The sequence below is a fragment of the Mesocricetus auratus genome, unplaced genomic scaffold (assembly GCF_017639785.1).
Source record: "Mesocricetus auratus isolate SY011 unplaced genomic scaffold, BCM_Maur_2.0 Super-Scaffold_100022, whole genome shotgun sequence".
Classification (NCBI taxonomy): Eukaryota; Metazoa; Chordata; class Mammalia; order Rodentia; family Cricetidae; genus Mesocricetus; species Mesocricetus auratus.
In genome coordinates, this window is record NW_024429203.1 from 1,537,793 (window position 1) to 1,559,541 (window position 21,749).

General features: G+C 49.4%; 2 protein-coding genes across 3 annotated transcripts; both read right to left on the minus strand.

The window, feature by feature from the left end:
* Nucleotides 1-133: 133 nt before the first annotated feature.
* Nucleotides 134-2,628, minus strand: Cdkn2d (cyclin dependent kinase inhibitor 2D). Its single transcript, XM_005078550.4, has 2 exons — nucleotides 2,230-2,628; nucleotides 134-1,011 (listed from the first exon to the last, which is right to left on the minus strand). Exons 1-2 carry the CDS (start codon nucleotides 2,368-2,370, stop codon nucleotides 652-654), a joined length of 501 nt encoding a protein of 166 aa, XP_005078607.1. The 5' UTR covers nucleotides 2,371-2,628; the 3' UTR covers nucleotides 134-651.
* A 3,647-nt stretch (nucleotides 2,629-6,275) lies between these two features.
* On the minus strand, nucleotides 6,276-21,749 carry Ap1m2 (adaptor related protein complex 1 subunit mu 2). Of its 2 annotated transcripts, none has more exons than XM_005078548.4 (12): nucleotides 21,423-21,749; nucleotides 20,258-20,414; nucleotides 20,068-20,135; nucleotides 16,895-17,025; nucleotides 16,627-16,774; nucleotides 16,415-16,541; nucleotides 14,093-14,241; nucleotides 13,932-14,003; nucleotides 10,289-10,447; nucleotides 8,193-8,318; nucleotides 7,172-7,247; nucleotides 6,276-6,697 (listed from the first exon to the last, which is right to left on the minus strand). In XM_005078548.4, the coding sequence occupies exons 1-12, from the start codon at nucleotides 21,462-21,464 to the stop codon at nucleotides 6,675-6,677; spliced, it is 1,278 nt and encodes a 425-aa protein (XP_005078605.1). In that variant the 5' UTR covers nucleotides 21,465-21,749; the 3' UTR covers nucleotides 6,276-6,674. The 2 variants fall into 2 exon arrangements, with proteins under 2 accessions (XP_005078605.1, XP_005078606.1); XM_005078549.4 differs by having other exon boundaries at nucleotides 14,093-14,235; nucleotides 21,423-21,747.

A 21,749-nucleotide genomic window follows, 5' to 3' on the forward strand; every position in this document is an offset into this window, starting at 1 on the left:
CCCACAACCACGCCATCCCCCAGTTTCATCCCACCCACGTCCTGGAACCAAATCAGAAGTCACCCCCACCGTCACCATGCCTAAGTCTTAACTTAATGGGTCAAACCTTTAAATGATCACACAAGACAATTTCTTTCCATACAGCAATAAATATATATATATTTCAAACTCTGTACAACAGACTGGAAAACAAACTTCCAAGGAAAAAATTAACTCACACTATCGTTTTAACTGATTGGAAATGTTTTCCCCTCCCCCTCCCATGCCCAAAGTAGGTGGCTCACACTTCAGGGCTCTCTGAGCACAGCCTTCCAAGGTCACCAGCTTCCAGGAGATGATGACCTCACTCTGAGGCTAGGGCTTTAAACCTCTGCCCTGAGGTCTCTGCAGCCAGGTGCAGGGAAAACTGAACCGTTTAGGTGGCTGTTGCCTGTAGGAGCCCCTGCTCTGTCCAACACACCAAATGGGGTGAGAAAAACAAATGAGAAACATCCCCCAAACACACTCACTCAAGAAACCAACACCAATAAACCACAAACCGCTCCTCCCACTCCCTTCTTCAATGGGTGGGAATAAAGAGCGAAAGTTTCTTTTCTCCCTTGTTGACTTGTGACCCAATGAGGCTCCCTGGCTGGAGACAGCGGCCCGGGGTCACATTGGGATCACCATGTGTCCCTGCAGGATGTCCATGAGGTTCTGGTCCCCTCTCTGACGGGCCAAATCCAGCGGGGTGAGACCCGAAGTGTCCCTGTGATGGAGGTCAGACTCGGGAGCCAGGAAGCTGACAACAGAGCTGTGGCCCTCTCGAATCGCCAGATGGATGGGCAGTGACCCGGTGCCGTCCAGGGCATTGACATCAGCGCCATGCTCCACCAGGACCTTCAAGGTGTCCAGGAACCCAGTGCGAGCTGCATCATGCACTGGACTGGTACCAGAAGCATCTTGGACATTGGGGCTGGCGCCTTGCTTCAGGAGTTCCAGAGCAACTGCTGGACTTCCAAACATCATGACCTATGGGGGGGGCAGAAAGTCAGGAGGTTCCCACCAGAAAATGGTCAGCAGAGAGGTCTACCAGAGATCCAGAGCGCCAGTGAAGGGCCCTTAATGAACAGGGACACCCCAGGAAAGACAGGCCCCCAGGGAGCTGTTTGGGACCCCAGAAAACAGGTTCTTGGAAATAAGGAACACACACACACACACACACACACACACACACACACACACACACACAGCTCATTTACCAATACAAAAGACCCTAACTCCAAAAGTGACTCTCATGAAAACTTTAAGGGGCCAGGCACAGTGACCACTCCTGTAATCCCTGCACTTGGGAGGACAGGCCAGAAAGATAGCCTCAAATTTAAGGCCAGCCTGATACAGAGTGAGACTCTGTCTCAGAAATAAAAAAGCAAGAGAAGCAAAGAGAATGGGAAAGAAGAGAAAGAAGGAGGACGGGGAAAGGAAGAGACGGACAGGAAGGGAGGATGGAAACTCTCAAGGAACCAAGAGTCCATCTCAGGGACAGGGCGCTCCCATATGGGAGACCACCAGAACTGTTAGACCCCTCCAGACAATGCAAGCCCGTTTTCTGAGAACTACTTAGAATTTTTGAGAAAAGAGATGCTCTAGGGAATTTGGATCCCCTGTGTCTAGGGAAAACTTCTGTAGACATAGGCCTGATCTTCAGAATATATGAGCACCCATGAAAAAGTGGGGCCCCTACAAAGGCCACCCCAAATCATGGGGCCTTCAAGTAATAGGGAATTTTTTTGTAACCTGGGCACTGAGAAGATTAAAAAAAATCCACACCACCTTCAGAAATGAAGACTTCCCCCACCCCCCAAATAACCAGAGACCCTTAAACAGGACTCCTACAAAAAAGAAAAAGAAAAAAAACAGGCTATCGCCCTTGGAGAAGAGGTGCGTGCATCCTGCCTTCCTGAGATCGAATGCCTTTTCAGAAGACCCCAAAATGTAAGCTGTCCTCAAGGATTGGCATGAAGAGAAGCTGAACCCCAACCCATCCACGGAATAAAAGTCTTCAGCAAAACTGAATCTTCTAGGCTTGAAGACAAGGAATTCTTTAGAGCCGAAGAGTCACCCCTCCCCCACCCTCATCACCCCATCCAACATCGGTGCAAACAAGGAATGGTCCTCCGGGGATCACCAACCCGGGTCAGGAGACTAGGAAGGATGGGGTGTGGGAGCCGGGTGTCAGGCAGGCCTCACCTGCAAGGCTGTCTTGCCAAAGCGGTTCAGAGCGTCGGGATGCACCAGCTCCCGGTGCAGAAGGCGGCGCACCTCTTGCACGTCGCCTCGGGCCGCTGCGCCACTCAGCCGGTCGCCGACGCGGACTTCTTCCAGCAGCATCGTGACGCGGGTGGTCTGTGAAACCCACCCAGCCTCAAGCCCGGTCCAGGTCAAGGCTGAGGAACCAGCAAGAGCTGGATCGGAACACTAGGGCTTCCCTTCCCTGGGGCTGTGGCGCCACGGGGGCCTACGCTACGGTCACTCCCCGGCCGCCGACCCTTCGCCTTCGATCCCGCACGACCCCCGGCTCTCGCACCCGGCTCCTCCCCCTGTCACCGTGAGAGGCAGCGGGGAACCCCGCCCAACCCTTGGGCGCCCGCCCCTAGGGCCGGGTCTCTCCACTCACCCTCCCTCCTCTGCTCGCGCAGGCGGAGTCTGCTCTGAGCCGGCTTTCACCGCCTCCCTAGACCGCCGCCAGCAGGCGGGGCTAGCGCGCCACAGGCCCCGCCCAGAGCGCCCTTGTTTTCTTACAAACTCGCTACAGAGTAGCGGGAGCCGGTTTGCCCAGCGCCCGACCTCCGCACGTCCCGCCTACCGGCGACCTCAGCCAATCAGCGAGCGTTGCTGGGAAGGTTTGTCTCGCCCAGAGAGGTGGTGCAGCTCGTGATTGGTCAGCGGGCGGCAACCGGTGGGGCTGCCCGCCACCGCAGGGTGTTTGGTTTTTCAAACACGACTGGCGGGCGGCCGGGCGGGAAAGAGAGGGAAGATTTAACTGACCCAGGAGAGAGGTTGGAGACTGGCTGGTGCGGGCTGATCTTGGGTCTTTAGCGCCTCCGGGAGGAATGGAGGGAGGATTGGGAGCTCCCAGAACTGGAACGTTCTATTCATTTGTATACCCCGGTAGTTCTAGTTAGCCCTTACTGTGCAACTGGGAACTTAGTTCATTCATGCTGAGTTAAAGGAATGGCCTCTAACTTTGCCTTAAATTTCTGAGACGAGCCGGGCGTTGGTGTCGCACGCCTTTAATCCCAGCACTCCGGAGGCTGAGGCAGGTGGATCTCTGTGAGTTGGAGACCAGCCTGCTGCTACAACAGCTAGTTCCAGGACAGCCTCCAAAGCCACAGAGACCCTATCGCGAAAAAAAATTTCTGAGACAGGGTCTCACTGTGTAGCCTTGGCTGGCCTGGAACTCACTGTGTAGATCTGTCTGGCCACAAACTCAGATAGCCACCGACCTCTACCACGAATGCTGGGATTAAAGGAGGGGTCTCTAGTTTTGTTTTGATTTTTTTTTTTAAAGGAAGGGTCTTGGAGCTGGAAAGATGGCTCAGCGGATAAGAGCATTTGACCGATGTCCTTGTAGAGAATCAAGAGTTCAGGTTCCAACACCCACGTCACAGCTCTCAGCCATACATAACTCCAGCTCCAAGGGATCCAACACTCTTTTGACATCTGCACATAATATATAGAGACAATCAAACACCCACATATTCACATAATTTTCTTTTTTAAATTTTTTTCCGAGATAGGATCTTACTATGGAGTCCTGGCTGTCTTAGAACTATGTAGACCAGGCTGGCTTTGAACTCAAACAGATCTGCTGGGCTCTGTCTCCTAAATGAATTACACCTGGCAATTTTCTTTCTTTCCTTCTTTCCTTCCTTCCTATGTACATTAGTGTTTTGCCTGCATATATAGCTGTGTAAGGGTGTTGGATCTCCTGAAACTGGAGTTACAGACAGTTGTGAGCTGCCATGTTGGGTGCTGGGAATTGAAACCAGGTCTTTTGGAAGCAAGCCAATGCTCTTGACCGCTGAGCCATCTCTCCAGTTCTGCAATTTTCTTTTTCTTTCTTTCTTTTTTTTTTTTTTTTTTGGTTTTTCGAGACAGGGGGAGGCTGTCCTGGAACTAGCTCTTATAGACCAGGCTGGCCTTGAACTCACAGAGATCCACCTGCCTCTGCCTCCCAAGTGCTAGGCTGCAATTTTCTTTAAAACAAAAAAAAACAGGGTATCATTGCCGGGCATTGGTGGAACACGCCTTTAATCCAAGAACTAAGGAGGCAGAGGTAGGAGGATCTCTGTGAATTTGAGGCTAACCTGGTATACAGAGCAAGTTCCAGGACAGCCTCCAAAACAATACAGAGAAACCCTGTCTCAAAAACAAAACAAACAAAAAAACAACAAAAAAGAGGTATTATGTAGCCCAGGCTGGCCTCCAATTCCGTATGTAGCTAAGGATGGCACCTAAGCTTCCTGAATGCCACTCTCAATATTACAGACTCAGTCCACGCAGTGCTGGGGGTGGAACCTAGGGCTTCCTGGGTCCTCAGCAAAGACTCTAATCTATAGCTGCAGCCCCCTAACAACTTTTATTAAGACAAATTCTCCATGTAGCATAGGCTGGCCTCAAAGTTATTAAATCTAGATTAACCTCAAACTTCTAACCATGCTGCCTCTACCTCTTGAGTGCTGGGATTAGTTCTATATACCACCATGCCTGGCTTAATTTTGAACATTAAGCACCACACACACAAAAATAGACTAAAGTGGCCGGGCGTTGGTGGTGCACGCCTTTAATCCCAGCACTCCGAAGGCAGAGGCAGGCGGATCTCTGTGAGTTCGAGGCCAGCCTGGTCTACAAGAGCTAATTCCAGAACAGCCTCCAAAGCTACAGAGAAACCCTGTCTTGAAAAAAAACAAAAGAAAATTAAAGAAAGAAAGAAATTGTAGGTGGTGAGAAAAAAAACATGTTCTAGCTCAGGTTAAGCAGTCCGCTGGGGAACAGAAAATTGGCATGATGTCTGCGGAGTGAAGTCTGGGAGATAAATCCTGCCAAGAACCTCCTGAGATGGCCATGCACAGAGCCCACCAGCAGACACCCACAGTCTAGGCCATGAGATGTGACTGCATTTTATCAGAGTAGTAAATGCTGTGAGGTGATAAAGGAAGGTCATTAAACCCAATAATCTTGCCACTCAGGAGTCTGAGGCAAGAGGATTAAGTTGTAGGCCATCCTGGGCTAGGTAGCTAGTTCTCAAAACTCTCAAATATATTTCCAAGTAAGGTGGTAGACACCATTAATCACAGCACTAAGGAGGCAGAGGTAAGTGGACCTGACTTCAAGACCAATCCAGTCTATACATAATGAGTTCCAGGACAGCCAGGACTACATAGTAAGGCTCTGTCTAAATCTCCAGAAAAACAAGGTAGAAGACAAGGTTTGTGCACAAAAAGACATCCTGCTCTTCTACAGGACCCAAGTTTGGTTCCCAGCACCCACAGCAGGCAAAGGGATGAGGAGTACTGAAAGTTTGAAGACAGCCAAACCCTGTCTTAAAACAAAATCAGGCTGGGTGGTGGTGGCATACAGTATTCCCAGCAATGGGAGGCAGAGACAGGAGGGTCTCTGTGAATTTGAGGCCAGCCTGGTCTACAATTAGAGTTCTAGGACTGCCTGGACTGTTACACAGAGAAACTCTGTCTCAAAAACAACAAAACAAAAAACTAATCAAAAGGAAAGTACTATAAAATAGTAACATGGCTGACTAAAGGGTCACTGCATTTGTGCAAGGGCCCTGGGGGTCAAAAACATCTGGAAGAGGACCATGGGTGAGCAGGGCGGTGGACTGGTGGACTGGTGCACAGACCAGACTGGGACTGCAGTAACTTTTTACTTTTAACAAGATGGGAAGGGTTCCATGGTTAAGAAGGGCAATGATGTATGTACTGACTGGTTTTTTTGTTTTGTTTTGTTTTTTTGAGATAGGGTTTCTCTGTGTAGCTTTGTAGACCAGGCTGGTCTTGAACTCACAGAGATTCTGCCTGCCTCTGCCTCCCAAGTGCTGGGATTAAAGGCACATGGGCCTGGCCCATGTACTGGTAAGTTTGACAGCGACTTCTGGTGGCTACAGAGGGGATCAGAGAGACAGGGAACGAAGGGGAGGGTGCAGAGGAATAGGGGAGAAGATGGATGCTCTCATCTAAGCACTCATGGACATTCCCAGGTCATAGCCAAGAAGCACATTCACAGCTGTAATATTTATTTTAGTGACACCCTAAAACTCAGATAGAGGGCCAGCAGGGCCTTGGCTCAACAGCTATAAAAGAGCCCTAGAGCTAGCCCAAGGCAGGCCATTTCAAGAAGGCACTCATGGAAGGGGAGGGTAGTTCAGACTCCCTTATTTCTTCATATAAAATCAGGATGGGAGAGCTCAAGGGTGAGGGACACAGAGAAACCATTCTAGGCAGCTGAGAGGTACATGGGTTGGGTGCTGGCAGCACCCAGCATGGACACACACACACACACACACACACACACACACACACACACACACACACACACATACACCGTCTTTCTCTAGTCTGAGGCTGGGATCTGGGGAGAGGGAAGTCTCATGTTCAAACCCCCACTTCTTCTCCCTTCTAGCTGGTACGAAGTTGATAATCTGCAGAGAAAAAAAAAATGAGCAGGTACCATCTGAGAATCGAGAAAGAGGAAAGAGAGAAGCCTCCAACACTCACAGAATCTATCCTGGGTCTTAACACACAAAATCACCCTTGGAAATATTTCACAATGCTAGAGTTCCTACCTATCATGTGTAAAGCCCTGGTTTCTGTCCTATTATCATAGAGGAAAAAAAAAATGCTTGCTTGGACCAGAATGGCTTCCACACAGGCCTCCCCCCCCCGTTAGCCCACACCCAGGCAGCACGTGGAGACTCTATCATCAGCATCTCGTTCAGACCTTATCATCACCTTGGAGCAGGGCAGCCACCCCATTTTAAAGATGTATAAGCTGAAGCCCAAGGAAGCATGGTAAGGGTCTGCTTTGGGGCTAAGCATGCTTTAGTACTGTCCCAAACATAGCACCATGCCCTCCATCTCCTCACGCTCACTGTCCCAGAGAGCCCGGCTCTTACCCCCACTCTGGGTGATGTATCGGACCCAGGGCAGGGCCTGGTACCCACTCTTCTCAATGATCTTCATGTAACGGACCTGGAGGACAATAAGAAGGAGTGGCCAAGGACTAGGGAGGCAGCTCAGCAGTCATGCTTCCTTCTGGAGTCACCTGTGAGGAGCTGGGGTGTGAGGAGCGGGAGAGCTGCTTCCTAGCAGGCACCAGTCCCTGGGCTCTATCACAGCATGGGGGAGGGGGGTACAGGGAGGGGGAGGAGACTAGAGGCAGAAGGAAAAGTGTCAAACTGTGTCAAGAGAAAACATACAGGACATACTTTAGGATACAAAATGACACAAGCTGAGAGTCTCTGGGTATGGCATGTGCAAAGTGATCCAGGCTCCTAGGGAAAAGGAAGTACAGAGGGAGGATACAGGACAGACTGGGAGACAGGTCAAGAGAATGGAGAACGCTCTGACGGCAGGTGCCAATGTGCACAGCGGAGAGGGAAGAGCCCAGCAGAAGTCACAGAAGTGGAGAACCTGGCATGGGGATACATGGTTTTCCCAGAGCTTGGGAATCCAGACAGAAGGGCATCATCAGTTCAAGGCCAGCCTGGGTTGTGGAGTGAGTCCTTGGCTAGCTTAGGTTACAAACAAAATAAAAATGCCTGGTGTGGTGGTGCATGGCTCCGATCTCAGCACTTGGGAAGCAGAGGCACGTCGGTTCAAGGCCAGCCTGCTCTACATAGTGAGTTCCAGGTCAGCATGGGTACAGTGAGACCCAGTCTCAAAAACAAAAAAGGGAGTTGCAGATGGCTCAGGGGTTGAGAGCTCTGGCTGCTCTTCCAGATTCCCAGCATCTATATGGTAGACCGCAACACCCTGTAACTCCAGGTCTAGGGGATGCCACACAGATAAATAGTCATCAAAATACTGATGCACATAAAACAAATAAAAATTCAAATGAAAAGTAGGATGTGAGATGAGAGGTGACTGAAGTCAAGAGGGAAGGGAGCAGGGAGCCTCCCAGCCCTTGCTCCTCACCTGGATGCCGGAGACAGTAAAGTATGGAATCTCAAACTTGACTCCGATGGGTGGCCGGCCCTCCACCTCTTCAGTTTCCACACTGGGGAGCCCAAAGTGGGCTCGCATCAGGTACTCCTTGCCGCCCTGTGGATACACAGACCACCCTCATAGCAGGCTCCCTGGAGAACTGTTCACTCACAGACTTCAAAGTCAAGAGTGCTCACTGAGACCCATAGGAAAAGTCTAACTCTTGTCCCTTAGTCTGGAGGAACACAGACAGACAGACAGACAGATCAAATCCTCCAGTGGCTGGGTTCCATTGCAAAGGCCCACAGTTCCAGCGACTCTGGAAACCAAACCAGGAATATCAAAGATTACAAGTTCAAGGCCAGTCTGGGTTACAGAGTGAGACCTTGTGTCAAGACACCAAGGGCCAGGATTGCAGAATATTAGTAGAACACTTACAGGCTGTTCAACGCCCTAGGTTTCAGTCCCACAGGGGCATGTATGCGTGAATCACTAACACCGGGTACAGCTGTGGCTCAGTTGGTAGAGTGCTTGCCTAACATTCATGAAGCTCTGGGTTTCATGCCCAGGACCACAAAAAAAAAAAAAAAAAAAAAAAAAAGGTGTGGTGGCAGCTGTAATCCCAGCACCTGGGAGGTTGTGGGAAGACCAGGAGTTCAAAGCCTTTCTTGACTACATAGGGATTGGAGAAGAGCTTGAGTCACATAAGACCTTGTCTCAAAAAAATAAAGGGTTGGGCTGGAGATGGCTCAGTGGGGAAGAACACTTGCTGCTCTGCCAGAGGACGCAAGTTTGGTTCCCAGAAACCGCGAGGCAGCACACAACCAGTATGATTCCAGTGCCAGAGGGTCGAATGCCTTCTCTGACACTATACACAGGAAAAACACTTACACATATAAAAAATTAATAAGTCAACAGGGCAGTGGTGGCGCATGCCTTTAATCCCAGCACTCGGGAAGCAGAGGCAGGCGGATCTCTGTGAGTTCGAGACCAGCCTGGTCTACAAGAGTGAGTTCCAGGACAGCCTCCAAAGCCACAGAGAAACCCTGTCTCGAAAAAACAAACAAACAAACAAACAAAATCAATAACAGCCAGGCAGTGGTAGCGCAAGCTTTATTCCCAGCACTCAGGAGACAAAGTCAGGCATATCTCTCTGAGTTCAAGGCCAGCCTGGTGTACAGTGCGAGCTCCAGGACACACTCCAACGCTACAGAGAAACCATGTCTCAAAAAAAAAAAAAAAAGCCAATAATAAATAAATAAAGGGCTGTCAAGATTATAAAGCAAGAAAGGTGATTCCAGCCAAGCCTGTCAATCTGAGTTCAATCCCTGGGACCCACATGGGTAAGGAGGGGAGCAACTCCTATAAGGTATCCTCTGACCTCCACCTGCACCCCATCGAGACTGCAAGCATGCACACACAAAATAACGCAAAATAAAGCCACCAGTGATCAGAGTGCGGAGACTGTGAGTCATAATTAAACATTATGGCAAACAGCTTTAATACCAGTGCTCAGGAGGCAGAGGAAGGCGGTGAGCTTTGAGTTCGAGGTCAGCTGATCTACAATGAGTTCTAGGTCAGCCATGGCCACACAGGGAGACCCTGTCTAAAAACAAAACATCAACAAAAAGAACGTGTGTCAATTATCATCCATCCTATTTCACAGATGAGGTGAGTCTATGAAGGAAAAACCAGGAACCAAGGACATATCCCTGAAGGGTTTATGGCGGTAGGGAGATGCCATTTCAGGAGGCTTTTGGTTTCCCCACCTTGGTTTGGGTTTCAGACAGGATCTCAAGCAGCCTAGGCTAGACCTGAAGTAGTTATGTAGGCAAGGATAAGCCTGAATTTTTTTTCTCCTACCTCCACCTCGCACATGGGAGCAGGACAGATTCAGCCACACATGGAATGTGCCAATCTAGAACCAGACAGCCTGGCTTTTCTCTTATCAAATCCCATGGGTAGCACGTGCACAATGATGAGGTCTTTGAGGTATTCTGCACCTTGACCTCATGTGGTGCAGGCAAGCCCTACCACCACGGAAGTCCCCTCCCACCCTGGCTGGGCGCACCTTTCTCAATACTTACAGGGAAGGACTTGATACTCCAAATGACAACATTCTTCTCAGGCACATACTTGGCACTGCCCACACTGGTCTTGAAGCGTGGGGAATCTGCATCACTGGGTACAGGCACAGATATTTCCACACCATTGGCCACTGACTGCTTCTTAAACTGCCCCTTAGCCTGCCAGGAGAGAGCAGAAGGCAAAAATAATGCTGAGCAAGATTAGTGGCGGATGTTTGTAAACTCTGGAGACTGAAACTCAAGGCCTCCCAGGATTATTGAGAGAGAGAGTGTTCAAGGACAGCCTAGACTATAGAGAGAGTGTTCAAGGACTGTCAGGATTTAAGAGACAGTATTCAAGGCCAGCCTGGGCAACTACGTGAGATCTCTTTTGGAAATACAAAACAGAAAAAAAAAGGATAATACAATAGCTTGGTGCAGAGTGAATGCCTAGCATTCAAGAGGCCCTGATGATATTCCTGGTCAGAGAAAGGGAAGAGAGGAGGCTGGTAGGTTGGCTCAGCAGGTAAAGTTTAAGGACCTGAGTTCAAACCCTGGGACCAACATGGTAAAAAGAGAGAACTGATTCCTGCAAGTTGTCCTCTGACCTCCACGCCATAGCCCTGCCCATACACATATACATACACAAAAGAAAGAAAATTAAGATTTCGCCAACCATGGTGGCACATGCCTTTAATCCCACCACTCAGGAGCCAGAGACAAGTGAATCTCTGAGCTTGAGGCCAGCCTGGTCTACAAAGCAACTTCCAGGACAGCCAGGGCTACACAGAGAAACCCTGTATCAAAAAGTCAAAAAATCCAAGCCAAAACAAAACCAAATAAATAAATAAGTAAACAAACAAATCGGGATCCATGTGTGATAGCAAGCAACTCTAATGGCAGCTCTGGGGAAGTAGAAGCAGGAGGATCAATACTTCCAGGTCATCCAGAGAAGAAAGGGGTCACAACCCTCCTTGAAGATTTATGTGCAATTAACAGTTGCAGCAGGGAGAATTCACCAGGCCCTGTCCCCCTCTGGGGAGAGAGAGACATTTTTCAGAGGTATGGCCACTGGTAAAGCCACCACAGCCATGGTAAATAACCCCCATGAAACTCACAGGGTCACAAAAAAACAAAAAAACCATGAAGCCGGGTGGTGGTGGCATAGGCCTTTTAATTCCAGCACTTGAGAGGCAGAGGCAGGCAGATCTCTGTGAGTTCGAGACCAGCCTAGTCTACAAGAGCAAGTTCCAGGACAGTCTCCAAAGACATAGAGAAACCCTATCTCAAAACACACACAGACGCACACACATACACACACACACACACACACACAAAACCACCAAACAACAAAAAGAAAAACCAAAACCCATGAAAGTAGAAATGGAAATGTTTGGGAAGGGAGAGGTCAGCAGAAAGGGAGGGGGTCAGAGAGGGTGGGGGGTGAATATAACATGTGTCTTAGTAGGGTTTCTATTGCTGTGAAGAGACACCATAACCATGGCAATTCTTATAAAGGAAAACATTTAACTGAGATGGCAACTTATAGTTGAGGGTTAGTCCAATATCATCACGGTGAGACATGGCAGTGTGCAGGCAGACATGGTGCTGGACCTAAGAGTCCTACATCTTGATCCGTAGGCAACAGTAACTTGAACTGAGACACAGGACATGGCTTGAGAATATGAGACCTCAAAGCCCACAGTGACATACTTCCTCCAATAAGTCTGTACCTACTCCAACAAAGCTACACCTCCTAATAATGCCATTCCCTATGAAATTAAGGGGGCCAATTACATTCAAACTATCACATGTAAATTATGAAAATGTCAGCAGCAGCACATACCTCTAATCCCAGCACTTAGAAGGCAGAGACAGGTGGATGTTTGTTGAGGCCAACTTGGTCTACTTGGCAAGTTGTAGAACAGCCAGGGCTACATACAGAGACCTTGTCTCAAAATAAAATAAAATACAAACAGAAACATTGGGGCTGGAGAGATGGTTAAGAGCACTGGCTGCTCTTCCAGAGGTCCTGAGTTCAATTCCCAGTCACATGGTGACTCACAACCATCTGTAATGAGATCTGATGCTCTCTTCTGGCCTGCAGGCATCCATGCAGACAGAATGCTATATATAATAAATAAATACATCTTTAAAAATAAATTAATTAATTAAAAAACAAACAAACAAAAGAACAAAACGGAAACATGAGCCTGAGCCTGGAGAGATGTCTCAGTGGTTAAGAGAACTTGTTACTATTGAAGAGGACACAGTGTTGGTTCCTAGCACCCACAGGATGGTTCACAACCATCTATCACTCCAGTTCCATGGGACATAATAACCTCTTCTGGCATGCAAGGGTACCAGGCACACAGGGTGCCCATATATAAACATTTGTGATAGCTTGAATTAATTGAACCCCATAAAACTCAAAGGGGGTGGCATTATTAGGAGGTGTGGTTTTGTTGGAGTAGGTACGACCTTGTTGGAGAAAGTGTGTCATTGTAGGGGTGGGCTTTGAAGTTTCATATATACTCAAGCCACACCCAGTATTTCAATTCAAGTTACTGTTGCCTGTGAATCAAGATGTAGGACTCTCAGCCCCAGCACCATGTCTGCCTGCACAATGCCATGTCTCATTATGATGATAATGGGCTAAATCTCTGAACTGTAAGCCACCCCAATTAAACACTAAGACAACATCTATTCACATAAAAAAATCTTGCCCAGCAGTGATGGCACACACCTTTAGTCCCAGCACTTAGTAGGCAGAAGCAGAGGCAGGAGGATCTCTGTGAGTTTGAGGCCAACCTGATCTACCAATCGAGGGACAGGACAGGTCCCCAAGCTACATAGAGAAACCTTGTCTTGAAAAACAAAACAAAACAAAAAATCTTAAACAAAAAAATAAGGACTGGCCGGGCGTTGGTGGCGCACGCCTTTAATCCCAGCACTCGGGAGGCAGAGGCAGGCGGATCTCTGTGAGTTCGAGGCCAGCCTGGTCTACAGAGCGAGTTCCAGGACAGCCTCCAAAGCCACAGAGAAACCCTGTCTCGAAAAACCAAAAAAAAAAAAAAAAAAAAAAAGGACTGAGAAGATACATTCATCTCTAGACCCTGCCCTTAGGAGGAAGAGGCAGGCAGATCTCTCGCTCTTTTTTTTTTTTTTTTGGTTTTTTGAGACAGGGTTTCTCTGTGGCTTTGGAGGCTGTGCTGGAACTTGCTCTGTAGACCAGGCTGGCCTTGAACTCACAGAGATCCGCCGAGGCAGGCAGATCTCTTAAGTCTGAGGACATCCTTGTCTACAGAGAGTTTATCCAGGGTTACACACTGAGATCTTGCTTCAAAAAGGGCTAAAGACATGGTTCAGTGGTTAAGAACATTGGCTACTTTTCCAGCGGATTCCAGTTGATTCTCAGCACCCACACAGAGGCTCACAACTGTCTACGACTCCAGTACAGGAAATCCAGTGCCCTCTCCTAGTCTCTGTGGGCACCAGCCAGGCAAACCTTGCACATCAGACACACGCAGGCAAAACAGCCACACACAAAATTAAGGGAAAACAGGGTTAAAAACCAACAGAAATCTGCATGCCCATCCAGGAGGCTGGCTGGGCAGAAGGCGCCACGGGACCTCCGCCGAGAAAGTGTTCCTCTAGAGCTCACCTTGACCATGATCTCCACTCGGCTGTGGGAGAATTTCTCAATGACTGACTCAATCCAGATCAGGGGCTTGACCTGTAGGCAGACAAGAAGGCGGCTCTCAGACTGAGGTCAACCCGGGTCCACCACCCACCACCTCCTTTGCGCTGGGCTCCCGGACTCACCTGGGTGCTGAGGCGATAGGACATGAGCTCAAAGTCCCCATCCGGGGGAATGAAGGAGATGGTGCGGTCATTGTCAAAGCGCGAAAGCCTCACGCACTGGTGGAATTTCACGTCTTCCAGTTCCACAGACTTGTTCTTGCTGCCTGAAACTCGGAGTGGAGCAGGCAAAGTGACCCTGGGGCTGAGGAGAGCGCCCCACCTCGCCATTCCTCCTGGCTGCTACCTTCTCTAGGTTTGCCGAGGAGGAAGCCCACGGCCTAGGCTGAGTGGTGGAGGGAGTCGAAACAAGCCCCGTCTGCCTCCTACCCCTACACTTGTTTTCTACTGTCATTTTATTTGGAGGTTTTGTTTTTTCCTAAAAATTTTGGTAGGGCTTTATTTCTTTTCTTTTTTGAGACAGGGCCTAACATAGTCTTGATTGTCCTGAAATTCCATAGTAGACCAGGTCAGCTTCCAAATCACAGAGATCCGCCCACCTCTGCTTCCCAGGTGCTGGGACTCAACACGTGAGCCACCACACACAGCACAAATTTTAGTGCTTTTAATTACATGGAGGTTTGTGTTTGGATGAAACATGGTACCAGAGCTCCTGGAGTTGTTCTGTCATGCCATCAATCTAGCTGGCCTACGAGCTTCTGGGAGATTTTCCTGTCTCTGCCTCCACTGAGCATAGGAGCGCTTAAGACTTCATGAGACTATAGAGATGGCTCAGTGGTTAAGAGCACTGGCTGCTCTTGTAAAGGATCTAGGTTCAATTCCCTCCACCCACATGGGAGCTGACAACCTTCTATACATAACTACTGGTCCCAGAGAATTTGACACCCTCTTTTGGCCTTTCTGGGCACTGCACACACATGGGGCACATACATGCAAACATACATACATACATGCAAAATACCTACACATATAATAAACACATAAATACATAAAATCTTTAAAAGGAATGCTGAGATTTCAGATGCATACCAGCACTTCCAGATTTTTCTGTGTGGATTTAGGGATCTCATTCAGGTCACTGTGTTTGTGATTTCCCTGCTGAGCCTTCTCTCTGGCCCTCTGTCTTATCTTTTAACACAGGGTGTCCTATTCAACCTGGAACTCACCAACTGGCAAACAGGGCTGGCCAGGGCACTCTGGGGTTTCCTGCCTTACTCCTCCAGTATCACAGAACAGATAAACACCACCATGCCCACCCTTTGTATTTTATTTTTGGGGACAGGGTTCTGCCATATAACCTTGGCTGTCCTGGAACTTGCTACGTAGTTCAGGCTGGCCTGGAACTTACAAAGATCTGCCTGATCTGCCTTCTACATGCTCGGATTAAAGGCGTGCGTCACTACAGCCTGACTTCTAAGCACTTTTTATTCTGTTTTTTATTTATTTATCTTTATGTGCTTCAATATTTTGCCTGTATGTATCCTAGTGTGAAGATATCAGATCTTGGAGCTACAGCGTTATGAGCTGCCATCAGTGCTGGGAATTGAACCTGGGTCTCCTGGAAGAGCAGCCAGTGCTCTTAACTGCTGAGCCATCTCTCCAGTCCCCTATGCCTGTATTTTTGTGTGTGTTTGTTTGTTTTGTTTTTCCAGACAGAGTTTCTCTGTGTATCTCTGGCTGTCCTGGAACTCACTCTTGGATTACTCTGATGCAACACTATGCTTGGCTCAACTTAGTTTTGGTTTGTTTGGTTTTATTTTATACTGTGGTGCGTGTACGTGCATGCATGTGTTCGTGAGTGCGTGCATGCATGTGTGCATGCATGCATGCGTGCCTGCGTGTGCACATTTGTATGTATGTGCATATGTGTACACTGACACCAAAGGACAATACCATGTATCCTTCCTCAGATGTCATCCTCCTTGTTTTTTTGTTTGGTTTTGCTTTCCTGAGACAGCATTTCTCTTTAGCCCTGGAACTTGCTGATTAGGCTAGGCTGTTCCCCTTGGAATGCCTAGTGAATCAACCATCTGTCTCTGCCCACTTCTCATAATGCTTCCACTAACCTAAGGAGAAAATGACATTGAACCCTCCTGCTTAAGCCTCCAGAGTGCTGACATTACAGCATGGATTACTATGCCTGTCTCTGTGATATGTTCAAATATTATTAACCTGTCTCCTTCCACCAGAATGCTAAGGCCAGAAACTGGCTTGGTTTGCAGCTAGCTCTCATTAGCAAAGAAAGCATTTGCTAGGTGAACTTGGCTGCTGAGATGCAAGGCTCAATTATCAGAGCGCATGTGAACACTTAGAACTGGCTGAAGTCTAGGAGGCCTCTAGTTGTTTACTAGCCCATCCCTGGGAAGGGGATCCCCCCAATCTTACGGCCAGTAAGCTCAAAGAGTACTCGGTCATTGAGGCCCAGCCGCAGCTCTGGCATCCCAGACAAAAACACCTTCAGCTTGATGGTGCCCACAATCTCGCTGAGCAAGACACTGCCGTTAGCATTGACCTGCAAAGGGGGCGTCCCAATATGGGGTGTCAACAGATACAGAGTCCCCTCTCCTGCCCCCAGGACATGCGGCACAGAAACGCACCAGAAGGTTAACAGATTCTATGACATCAATGAAGACCTCATTCTTTTTGTACTTGATCCCCTCAGAGCGCCACGACACGGCATTGGTGACTGTGGGTGGTACTCGAGACTTGCCCGTCTCCAGTTTGTTGCCCTGTTGTGTGATGTACCTATTGGAAAGAACGGTGAGACTCCAGAGCTAAACCAGGGACACCTCAAAGGGGACAGCCTCCTGGTCACAGGCACCCGCCTACCCCACCCCACCTCCCCACCCCCGCGCCTGCACTCACTCCTGCAGGATCTTGCTGTCTGTGGTCTGCGGAAAGCCAAAGTCCATGAGCTCGTCCAGCAGCTCGTACACAATAACAAAATTATCGCGGATGCTCTCCTCTTCCAGCTCCTTAAAATACTCACAGAAGACCTGGGCAGGGGGCCCAGGGAACACACTCAATCAGCCAATAAGCAATTATGGACGACCTACTGTGTGCCTGGGCTGCAAACAAAGACACAGGCTTTCTCCCATGGAGCAATTTAATGAGGAAAAGTGATCATCAATCATACCCAACATGTCAGGTGGAAAGGAGGAAAACCTACACCTTGAAGAATCTTGACAGACAGTTAGGGTTTAAAATGGGTTTTCTGGGTGTGGGTATGGTACAAGGGTTGGAGGAAACAAGCACCTGGCTATAGATCAAGAATCTACAGATGAGCTACACTCCAACTCCTCACAGGGGAATTCTATGCAGGGAAGAGCCACACCCCAGGCCCTCACTGGGGGATTCTATGCAGGGAAGAGCCACACCCCAGACCATCACTGGGAGATTCTACACAGGGGCTCTACTAAGGAGCCTTATTCCAGACTATTTTTTGAGACAGAGTCTGGCTATGGAGCCTAGGCTGGCCATGAACTTTCCATCCTTTTGCTGTAGCCTTCAAAGCTCTAGAATGAGAGGTTTGATCCATCTTACATTCCCTAAACAAAAAAAAAAGTGTGGAGGCCAGCTATATGGTGGTTCACGTCTTTAATCCCAGCACTGAGGAGGCAGAGACAAGTGGGTCTTCTGAGATCAAGGCCAGTCTGGTCTATATAGTGAGTTCCAGGACAGCCAAGACTAAATAGAGAGATTCCATTTCAACAAACAAAAAAGTGTGGGCCTGAGAGACGCTCAGTGGTTAAGAGCACTGGCTGCTCTTTTGTTGTTGTTTTGTTTTTTGAGGCAGGGTTTCTCTGTATTTTTTTTGAGGCTGTCCTAGAACTTGCTCTGTAGAGCAGGCTAGCCTCGAACTCACAGAGATCTCACAGAGACCCGCCTGCCTCTGCCTCCTGAGTGCTGGGATTAAAGGCATGCACCACCACTGCCTTAAGTTAGTTTTAAATAAGGAAAAGGCCCTGCTACACTGGCTGTTCTTGCAGGGATCCTATGTCCCATGTTCAGTTCCCAGCACCAAGACTCATAACTGTCTGTACTGCAGTCCTAGGAGATCCAACATTCTGTTCAGGCCTCTGTGGGCCCTACACACATGAGGTGCATAGACATATATGCAGGCAAAACACACATATACATAAAATTTAATAAAGTGCGTATCCTAAATTTTTAAAAAATCTGTCACATATATATATTTATATTTATAATGAATCTGTCTATCTGTCAGGTGACAGTAATGTGATGCAAGAGGATAAGAGTGAAACAGAATGAGTAGATGTAATTCTCTAGTACAGGAAAAACCAACCTCAAAACAAAACAGACTACACAGATGGCTCAGCAGGAAAGGCCACTTGTTACCAAACCCGACGACCCTGGAACCCTGTGGGGGAAGGCTAGCTGCCCTCTGATCTGCACACCCATGCCTCACGCACACACAAAAGAACTAGCGGAATAAGTGTAAAGCATTCCAATATAAAACAACTGGTATACCCATGATGCTGCAGGTCCAAGGTCAGCTGGGCTGCACGAGAGGCTGTCTCAAAAATAGATATGCAGATGTGACTACCTGAACAGATCAGGTAGCCAGCATCCTGCTGTGGGAGGGATGCAAGAGACACTACCACTTCCGGGGGGAGGGAGGGAGGGAGGGAGGGAGGGAGGGAGGGAGGGAGGGAGGGAGGGAGGGAGGGAGGGAGGGAGGGAGGGAGGGAGGGAGGGAGGGAGAGAGAGAGAGAGAGAGAGAGAGAGAGAGTGTGTGTGTGTGTGTGTGTGTGTGTGTGTGTGTGTGTATGTATGTGTGTTTTTCTGAGACAGGGTTTCTCTTAGTAGCCCTGGTTGTCCTGGAACTTGCTCTGTAGACCAGGCTAGCCTCAAACTCATACAGATCTGCCTACCTCTGCCTCACAAGTGTTGGGATTAAAGGCCTGGGACACCAACCATCTGGCAAAAAACTTCTTTCTTTTTTTTTTTTTTTTGGTTTGTCGAGTCAGGGTTTCTCTGTGTAACAGCCCTAGCTGTCCTGGAACTCACTCTGTAGACCAGGCTGGCCTGGAACTCACAGAGATCCACCTGCCTCTGCCTCCCACCACCACCATCACCCAGCAACTTTTCTGTTTTAAAAGCTTTCCAGAGGATATGGCTCAGCCATTAGGACTGGCTGCTCTTCCAGAGGACCCAGGTTTGATTCCCAAGCACCCACATGACAGCTCACAACTGTCTTTTAACTCCAGTTCCAAGGATTCAGTGCTTTCTTCAAGTCTGTTTGGTTCACAAACATACATTCTAGCACACCCTTACAAATAAAATAAATTTTAAAAATTTAAAAATTATCTTCTGCGGGGTGTGGTGGCATATACTTTTAATCCCAACACTTGGGAGGCAGGTAGGTGGATCTCTTGAGTTTGAGACCAGCCTGGGCTACAAACTGAGTTCCAGGACAGCTAGGGTTATTATACAGAGAAACCTTGTTTCAAAAAAATCAAGGGGGGGGGGAGGAAGAAAAGAAAACAGATTAAAAAAAAAAAACCTTCCAGATGTAGGTAAGGTATACATGTAACACAAACACATTTCCTGAAGTCTTTGGTCCTATCCCCAAGATGCCTCACTAAACATATACAAAGACATCTGAAAATTCATATCCGAGATCTGGCACTCCTCCGGCACTCCTCCAGCACCAAGCGCATTGATGCCCAGCCTGTGTCTCCTGGGAGGAGAGATGCTCTCAGTCAACATGTGAGCCTTGTTCTGCTCAATCCCTTAGCCTCCATTCCATTCACACCCCGGACTTTTTTGTTCACGATGTAGGCACAACTCCTCTGAATTACCTAGCCAAGGCCCCCTTTCCTGCTATCCCTTTCTTCCCTTCCCTTACACCAGCACCAGAAACAAGCAGAGAAGTGTGATCTCAGATCGGGGGGAGCCTCTTCCTAACCCAGCTGTGAGGGTAGAGTGAGGGAGGCTTTGACGGGCAGGGTCAGAAGACTTACTAAGGGGGCAACCAATCGGTGAGCACAACAAGTAGAAAAGACAGTACCTACCTCCACTGTCTTGTACAGAAAGGAGTACACCAGAGAGGCATTGGCGTTCTTCAGCGTGGTGGCCACCACTGGTACAGCAAGGTTAAGGGAAAAGAGACACTGTCGAGGACCCCACCATTTCTACCGGCCCTTCCCCCAGGCACTGCCCTCAGGTCCCAGGTCTTGGCCCCCGACCAGCATGGGCGGATGCAGTAGAGGTTGCTGTGTTTGACCCACAAGAAGTGCACTCGGCCATGGCTGAGCAGTGGGGCCAGCACACCCTCCTCCTCACGCTGCATAAGCAGTGGCATGAAGTGGTCAATCTCCGTCATGGGCACATCACCCTTGTAGTTTCGGCTGATCAGGGGCTAAGGGTAGGAAGAGAGAACTCAGTCACCATCAGACTTAGGGGACAAGGGCTGACGTCTAATTCTCTTCTCTCTGACTCTCCTGCTTTCCCATATACAACAGGCCTCTACTTTGATGGAGAGGACGGCGAGATAGTGACTCAGGCAGCCTAGCACTCAGGAGGCGATGCAGGCAGATCTGTTTCTTTTTTCTTTTTGTCTTTTTGCGACAGGGCTTCTGTGTAGCTCTGACTGTCCTGGAACTCGCTCTGTAGACCAGGCTGGCCTTGAACTCACAGAGATCCGCCTGCCTCTGCCTCCCGAGGCGGGCACCACCACCGCCTGGCTCCACCGTCATTACTGCTTGTTTTTACAAGCATTGTTACTGTCTGTGAGTGCATGATGTGTGTGGGGTGGCCCGGGCCCGTGGCTAGTGTGTATGTGGTCAGAGGACAACGTTGTGGGCTGTCTCCTTTCCCCTTACTCGGGGTCGAGGCTGCAGCTCAGGTCGCCAAGCTTGTGCAGGCAGGGCCTTGACTCGTTTAGCCTGTTTGATTTAGAGGCAGTGTATCATGGAGCTTCAAACTCCCTTCTGCCTCCGCCCCGCAAGCGCTGGAACTGTGGGTGCTTACGCAGTGCTCTAGGTTCAAACCGAGCCGGCTCACAACTGAGGTACATGTCCAGCCCTGTCATTTTAACGCAGGGCCCTTGTTGTCATCTACCGCTATGACTGTCACTGGAGAGGGGACGGGCAGCTTGCCAGGAGCGCGTGGAGGCCTTCCCCCAGCCAGTTACCCTTGCGAATTTATCAAGCTCCACGGCTTGCAGAAGGGCTGTGCTCACGGGCTCGGGGCGCTCATGTGGCAGGGATCCTTCTTATTCCCATTTTACATCCAGGGAAACTGAGGCAAGGAGCGAAGCCCCTTGCCACAGACGCTGGCTGGAGAGAGCGGGTCCCCAGCTCCGGGTCCTGCGCCCCGGGCCCGCGGCCTCTCCCGGGGTCCCTCAATCCCTCGCCCCCGACCTCACCTTGCCCTTGACGTCCAGAATGAAGACGGCCGAGGCCGACATGGTGGCGGCCGTAGAAGCTGAGAGGCGGGAGCGAGAGGCAGAGGCGGCGGCGCCGCTTCCTTCTTCCTGCGGAAGCGCCCTCACCCAGGTGAGCCGCCAGGTGAGCGCGTCTTAAAGGGGAGGCCGCCAGGTGAGCGCGTCTTAAAGGGGAGGCCGCCAGGTGAGCAGCGAGGTGGGCGCTGGGGATGGCAGAGCTTGGGGCGTGACAGCCGCCCTGTCTCAGTTTCTTTTGGCGACCAAGGATGCCTGGGTGGATGATGAGACCCCGGGACGTTCATCCACTGA